Genomic DNA, 7,990 nt, shown 5'->3' on the forward strand with positions numbered 1-7,990 from the left:
ATGCACGAGGATTGAGTTTGTGTTAACTTCTTATTGACTGAGAACTTGTAACACTTCCAATGCACTACATCTCAATGCTCAAACCTTCTTGAACATCCCCAGAGCTATATTCCTTTCCAGTCACGTTTTGCCATGTGGGGAAACGATGGCCATCTGGGATATGAACTAACACGCTCATTCTGAAGTTGATACAAGGTGGGGGTAGAGAGACTCCTTGCGTCACTCAGTGCCCCTCCCTCATTCAGCGATTGGTAACAGTATTTCCAGGCTCTGGAGTGGATCCGATTGGTGGCATGGCAGTGAGGTTCCAGAGGGACTTGGCCTTCCCTTCAAAACTATAATCTTTTTTTTGAATACTTCTAGTTATAAAGCTACATCTCCATTATGTAGGGCACTTTCTCAGGATCTGGAACTCAAGGGAGCTCCAGACTGTTCCATGCAGGTGGATACAAGCAGGGGGTGGCTAGAAATATTAGAGGAAGCCTGAAACCAAAGTGTACTTGTCATTTGTTAGAGTTATATGGGGAGTGCTGACCCCTGCATGGGATGTCAGGGTGATAGCATTACTGCAGTGACGTGTATATATCCAGCCATCCACACCTGGGTTTTGACCTTATGGCAGTGTTCCAATTCCCCAATGACCGTCTGGTTTGTTTGTTTTTTTTTTCATTCTGATATTCTCCTCAGCACATGGAACGTTCTTGGGTCATATTCGTTTGGAACCTCACAAACCCCAACAGATTCCCATCGACTCCACGGTTTCATTTGGTGCCTCTACACGGGCATACACTCTGCGAGAGAAGCCACAGACACTGCCGTCCGCAGTTAAAGGAGATGAGAAAATGGGTGGTGATGATGAGGAGCTCAAGGGCTTGCTGGGCCTGCCAGAGGAGGAGACCGAGCTTGATGTGAGCACCATGAAGCATTGTGCCTCTTACTGGATAGCACTCCCCACCATCGGCTTGGGGTGCTCATTTCCCTGGCGCTGTAGATGGTTTTAGGGGTGTCGCTGGCAGGCATTCACAAGCCATCTCATGCCATTAGGATAGGCTTGCTTTCATGCTGCTTTCCAGCACCTCTTGTATAACAGCCCATGTTTTACCACCCCAGCCAAACCCACACCAGGTCGCTGGCAGTTCCCCAGCCCTGCTGCTCATTCACAAGCCATGCCTGCTGTAGCCCCATCACCTGCAGTCAGCTAATGGAGGGCAGGTCAGGAGGGACACAGACCAGTGCAGCTGGCACTTCTGCTCCATTCTTTCCTTGAGGTTTAAGGCTGGGGCTAAGCCATGTGCTGTGCTCTGCTGTTAACTCTCAGCCCTCAGATGGCAGCTTCGTGCATTATAGCTGCACTGACCATATCCTCCCTGACTGTGTCCTTAGAACCTGACAGAGTTTAACACAGCCCACAACAAGAGAATCTCCACGCTCACCATAGAGGAAGGGAACTTGGATATTCAGAGACCAAAGAGAAAACGGAAGAACTCCAGAGTGACGTTCAGTGACGATGACGAGATCATTAATCCAGGTGAGCATATGTATCTTGCCCCTCCATCTCCTCGCCCCCACCCCTCTGAGAGCCTGCGTGCTAATATCCCATATTTGGAGTTCCCCCCTGTGGCTGGCTGGCCGGCCAGTCAGCTGGAAAACACAGAAATCTGAGTTGGAGACTCCAAGGGGACTGGCCCTTCAGAGAAGCGCCCACATTTCTCCACATCAGTGTAATGTGCCCTCCGAGGCACTTTCCAGCTAAACAGAACTGTTGTTCTCTTCTGAGAGGCACATGAGGTCCCTCAACCCCTACAGCTCCTGTGCCACTTGCTGAGCACCCAGGCGAAGCCCCTGAAGCAGTAGAGGCCAGACTTCCAAGGGCTCCGAACTCACAGTTGCACCAGTTTTTCAACAGCTCAACACCATACGTGCTGAGCTCTCCTACTTTGGTGTCTAAATGGGAGCTGAGTGTTTCTGAAAATCTAGCCCTAGATGCTTTGAGCATTTGTAGTTGCTGGGATGCAGGCCTGAGTTTGGATCCACAGCTCAAATTTCCCCTGCTAATCTGCATGGGCGGCTGGGGAGGAGGAGAGGGGGGAGCTAATGGTAAGCCTAATAGTTAAACCATTTAACTTTTTACATCCCACTTCAAGCATCAGCCAACATGAGTTGTTCAGGTTCCTTATTTCCAATTTGAATTTGTTTGTCTGGAAGTTGAAGCTTGACAAAGTCAGTCTGGAAGGAAGGCGGGCAAGGTAAATTTAACCATTGGAACAACTGTAACCTACAGAATATCAACACACCCATCCCCAAGCATCGTCAATTCTTCCAGCTCTTCCCAGCCTAAATAAATTGGGAGCCCACTGCCACTAGATGGCCCCAGCAGTTTGAAGGATCTTAATTTCTCTCCCGTGCACGCACAGCTCCTGAACTGCAGCTTTCCGAAGGGAAGGTGCATACGGCACTTCCATATAGAGATGCGCTTGCATGCCATGTGCACACTGCAGCGTACATCCTCTCTTGTAGCCATTGTACTAAAAGCATAATCCTTCTCATGCTTACAGAGGACGTGGACCCTTCAGTTGGGCGTTTCAGAAACATGGTACAGACAGCAGTGGTTCCAGTTAAGGTACAAACTAACTTCCAAATCTAACCAAAAAACTTCATCTGTAATTTGTAATCTATAGCGTGAATTATTGTCTTAAATACTATGCATTAGGATGCGGGAATTGTCAGTGTTTTTTCTTTTTGTGTTCAGATGGATTAAAGGGAAACTGGCAGGTCTGTTAGGTTCATAATTTAGGCAGCATTTTCAAAATTAAAGATCAATAGAAATGTCCCCAAATGTTTTTCTAAAAATCAGTTGGCTCTGATTTTTTGGTGTTAAGAAGTTATGGGGGGTGAGAGACAAAGTACTGTATGGATTAGAGCAGTGGTGGGCAACCTGTGGCTCATCAGGGTAATTGTCTCACAGCCTGCCAGCTAGTGTTTACATTGACCATCCTCAGGCACGGCTGCCCATAGCTCCCAGTGGCCATGGTTCGCCATTCGCAGGCAATGGGAGCTGCGGGAAGTGGCACGGGCCACAGGGACCTGTTGGCCGCTGCTTCCCACAGCTCCCATTGGCCGGAAACAGCAAGCTGCGGGCAGCCATGCCTGCGGATGGTCAATGTAAACACTATCTCGCAGCCCACCAGCAGATTAGAAGTTGGCTAAGGGGCAGAAAACACCACGTAGGAATCAATGGTCTGTTTTCTACATGAGAAAAGGTTAACGGTGGGTGTCAGAGAAGGTTCCATATTAGGACCGGTGAGGTTTGATACATTCACTTTTTCTGTGGGAAGGCAGGGAACAATAAAGTGGGCAAGTCTGCAGATGGCACCATTGTGTAGGATACTCAGGACTAAAGAAAACTGAGGAACTTCAGAATAGCCTAACAATGTGATTGCAGATGAAATCTCATATTGACAAGTACAAAGTAATGCTCATAGGAAGGAATACTTTGAGTTACTCTAAGATCACTTACGTTCTAAATTAATTATAACCGTTCTGGAAAAAGACCTGGGTGATCAAAAGCAAGACACAAAATCTGCCACTCATAATCCAGAGATGGCCCTGTTTGTCGTTTTGTATCCAGGTAAAGAAATACCTTTCAGAAACCACACCCACATAGCCATGTCTTCTGGACGCATGCAGGTTGGGCAAGCAAGCTCAGAAGGCAAAGATGGGAAGCTTAGTCTATTCCATAAACTAAACCCTACCTGATGCTTTTAACACTCAGGACTGGTCTATGCTACAGAGTTAGGTTGACGTAAGGCAGTTTATATCAACCTAATTATGTCAGCGTGGACACTACAGCCTTGCTCCCGCTGATGTAAGTGCCTTACTACACCAACATGTTAACTCCACCTCCACAAGAGGCATCAGTGTAGTGAGGGCAATAGTGTCCATGTAGACCGGGGTGGGCAAACTTTTAGGCCCAAGGGCCACATCAGGGTTATGAAACGGTATAGAGGCCCAGGTAGGGAAGGCTGTACCTCCATAAACAGCCTGGCCCTTGCCCCCATCCACCCCTCCTGCCCCGATTGCCCCTCTCAGAACCCTCGACCTATCCAACCCCCCCTGCTCCTTGTCCCCTGCTTGCCCCGTCCTGAGACCCCCGTCCCTAACTGCTCCCCCTATCCAATGCGCCTTCCCCCCCCCACTGCTTCCTGTCTCCTGACCGCCGCCTCCCTGAGCCACTGCCCACGGGACCTCCTGCCCCTTATCTAACCTTCCCCCTGCCCCCTTACTCAGAGCGGCAGGACAGGCTTATTGGAAAGCCTGGGAGGTGGGCGGGCATAAGCCCCTGCTGCCTGTGCGGGGAAAGGGGAAGAGCGGGGGAGGGGCCGGGGTCTAGCCTCCCTGGCTGGGACCTCAGGGGCTGGGCAGGAGGGTCCCACGGGCCGGATGTGGCCCACGGCCCATAGTTTGCCCATCTCTGATGTAGACACAGCATTACTTACATCTGCTGTTGACTGTCATTCTTGTCAATTTCTTGTCCTTGCTGGAGCTATGAAATTGACAAAAAGGCTGGAAGGTTCCCTGCTGTGAACCTCACACCAGGGCAGGTGGAGGCCTCTCTGCTCTGAGGCCAGGCTGCCCTCTAGGCTCCCAGTGGGGAGCTCCACCTGGAACTGAGAGCCTGTGCTCTCAGCCCCCCCATGCTGCCCCTGTTTAGTTGGTGCCAGCACTCCTTGTGAGGGCGTGCTCCACCAACAGAAGGAGGGTAGTGGTGGACATGAAAAACCACAGTAATTAATTACTGCAGTGGCTGTGTCTCCTTAACTTAAGTCGACTTAAGTTTGTCATGCCCTCAATCTGTCATGCACTCTGCATCAATGAGAGCTTTGGGAGTGACTTCAATGGCAGCCCCAAAGGAAAGCCAGCTGGGGTGACGGGGAAGAGGATAACCTCTCCATGTCTGTGTAACTCCTTCATATAGGACAAAGCTATGCGTGGTATGCATGGTGACTATTTGTGGTGTGTAAGGAGAAGGTGAAAAAATTAGATGGGATCCAGTTAAAGTGGCTTCTTGTTCTGGTCCTCCATGCTGTGAACCATTCACTAAATAGTTCTCTCTTCCCTCCAATTGCAGAAGAAACGGATGGAAAACCCAGGCTCGCTGAGCATGGACGAGTCTGTAACACGGCGCATGCAGAACTTCCCCTACGGTGGAGGATTGTATGGTGGCCTGCCTCCCACTCACAATGAGGCAGGTTCCCAATCGCATGGTATTCATGGGACAGCACTCATTGGAGGCCTGCCAATGCCCTACCCCAATCTTGCCCCAGAGGTGGACTTGACTCCCGTTGTGCCATCGACAGTTAGCATGAACCCTGCTCCTAACCCAGCCGTCTTTAATCCTGAAGCTGTGAATGAACCGAAGAAGAAGAAATATGCAAAGGAGGCCTGGCCAGGCAAGAAGCCCACCCCTTCTCTACTGATCTGAGATGGGCTTTGTTTGGGGGTGGGAGCGATGAACTTGAGAAACTGTTCCTGTGCAGTATCGTCTTTTAAAGTTTGTGTCCTAACCACATGTAATATCAAGATTGGAAGAGTGAAATGTCCCTCAAAGATCTGTCTTCAAAACATTTTTGTATGTCTGTAAAAAACACATCTCCCACCTCCTTTTGAATCCAAAGGCCAGCAGCCTTTTCCCTTAGCCATTATTCTCCATAAGTTAAAGGGACACTGTCAAGTGATTCAACCCCCAAATTTATGGCCTGATCCTGCAAACACATCAACTAGGTGTAGTGCTTACTACTATGAGTAACCTTGCTCCAGCTAGACTGCTCAGGGCAGTATGCCCTGCCTTAGGAGTAAGTGTGCTGGCGCAGGCCTAAATTCAGTACTAAATCAGGCTTTTGTGTGTAACTTTAAAACCTTACAAAATGTAATATAAATGGAATGGCTTTTATTGTTTTACTGTTACAAAATCACATAAAGGCTTTTAGTTTGGCTGTAAACATTCCCTTGTACTTGCAACCTAAAACACTGCAGCATCTGGGTAGCTCTTGAGAAGCTGGAGGTGAAATGGACAAGAAATAAAAGTGAAACTGACTAGTCGATTTCTATTCATCACCCTCTGTTAAACACAAAAGCCAAACAGCAAAGAAATGGTTAGTGTGAATTCTTTTTTTAAAAAACCCTCTGCTCTGATATTTGAGGTGTTATAAAGGATACTTGGATTTTTTTAAATATGGTTTTTAATCTTTCAGCTGAAATGAAATATCTTTTACTGAAGAAAAAACAAACACACACACACCCCACCTTAAGATTTGTGAGCATACAAGGTGTCAGGTCTGTGATTAGGAGCAGTTAGCCATTCAGCAGCCATGGGTTGGTCACATGCAAACTACATGGGTTTTAATGATTAAAGAATAAAACTGTATGCAGTCTTCTGTACGTTGTCCTTTTTCTCCTGCTAACAGCAGAGGGCAGGGGTTAAAGACAAGCAGCAGATTCCTGAAATGATGATGGTTTCTCAGTGGAATGTAAAATTCTGCCTCATCTAAACAGAAGCAGTTTTCCAAGCTTGGGTACACAACATTCTGGTTTGACCTCTGTTTTCTTTCAGTTGAACAAAATGAGAAATTTGACTGGGAAGACGCCTGCAAAACCTCATCTTTAATTTCTAAAACTGAAATTTTAAGTTCATTCAATATTTTGCTTCAGAGAAAGCAGCTCTACTTTGCCCTAGGCTTATTCAGGAGCCTTTAAATTGTGGGATAAAACAGTTCATCTAATTAGTCACCATATTATTTTTGGGAATTCCTCCAGAATATGTGCACTAACATTTGACGTAACATCCCTGGCCGGTCATTAGTAGTGCATTGTGAGGAATTACCTGGCAAACTAGTGTGGCCAAAACTAATGTTGTCATCGGAGTTATGGTGCCCTTTAATGTATCAGATCTGGCCATACACCCTTGAACTGCTTTGGACAGATGTTCCAAAATCAATTTTTGCTTCTGTAGAATGACAAATTCTATCATGTTTGTGGTATAAAAATGAGCTAGTAACTATCCTAGCCAGGATTGGTTGAAGTCTCTTATGGCCTGGCTGGTTCCCTCCCCCTCTCCACCATATCTGGCTCGAACTACTAGATGCTGGAGCTTTTTCTGGTGACATTTCTCCATGGTATGATGGTGTGTTACAATGTTTTAGGTTGTCATGCTAAATGGCTTGTGTTCCTCCTTAGTTGTTCCTATTCCAAATCCTCCAAAATCCACTTACAGACTTCTCCCTAGATTTTTAGTTCTACTTCTTCCCAGGCTGTAGGATTTTTCTCTTTCCTGCCAGTCTGTGTTATGAAGGCAACTCTTTAGGATGTGACCAGTTGGGGCAAGTAAAAGTTGAACAGACTTTATTTTACAAGTGACTCTTTGCAAGATCTCCCTGGGGAAGGGGAACTTTCCTGCTTGTTGTTTTGAAGCTCTTCTCCTCGTTGGGTTTGTACAAGCTCTCGTTATTTCAGAGCTCGGTGGCTATTATAGGCCAGGAAGGAGGGGATGGCATGAAACCCATGGGCTTTGTACAGAAGTTTGTACATTTGTGTAATAGGCCTTTTCACACTTTCTGTTTAGCTTTTTACCTGTAACCTTTACTACATTGTAAATTAAATGCAAATTTTGCCATTTTGGAGTTTAGTGTGTTCGTTCTCAACCTAGAGCCCTGCTGCAGTTGGGCATTTGCATTGCATGTGGCATCTTGAAGGTCTTTGTCACTGCAAAATGCCCTGGTCATTGGAGGCCCTAAGCTTAGCAGGATTGGCTAGTGATCCACCCTAAGAGAAGAGTAAGTCTGATTGCTGTTCCCATCCTGCCTCCTATGCATTGTGCTCATGGCCTGCACCTAGTTGCACAGAATGGTGTCAATCACGGAGTGTTCTCAAACAGTAATTGCCCTTTTCCATTTTCTGACCCTCTGTCCAAATGAATCTTTGTTTTCCTGAAAGG

At 47.1% G+C, this 7,990-nt stretch overlaps 1 protein-coding gene across 1 annotated transcript in view; it reads left to right on the forward strand.

Annotated features, from left to right (window-relative positions):
• PPP1R8 (protein phosphatase 1 regulatory subunit 8) overlaps positions 1 to 7,669 on the forward strand; it is a 29,384-nt gene extending 21,715 nt beyond the window's left edge. Inside the window, exons 4-7 of the mRNA XM_038377360.2 lie at positions 688 to 908; positions 1,384 to 1,528; positions 2,556 to 2,620; positions 5,129 to 7,669. Coding sequence (XP_038233288.1) covers positions 688 to 908; positions 1,384 to 1,528; positions 2,556 to 2,620; positions 5,129 to 5,482 — 785 coding nt within the window. The 3' untranslated portion in view covers positions 5,483 to 7,669. The remainder of the gene's footprint in view (positions 1 to 687; positions 909 to 1,383; positions 1,529 to 2,555; positions 2,621 to 5,128) is intronic.
• The last annotated feature ends 321 nt before the right edge of the window (positions 7,670 to 7,990 follow it).

Source organism: Dermochelys coriacea, chromosome 19 (assembly GCF_009764565.3).
Source record: "Dermochelys coriacea isolate rDerCor1 chromosome 19, rDerCor1.pri.v4, whole genome shotgun sequence".
NCBI lineage: Eukaryota > Metazoa > Chordata > Testudines > Dermochelyidae > Dermochelys > Dermochelys coriacea.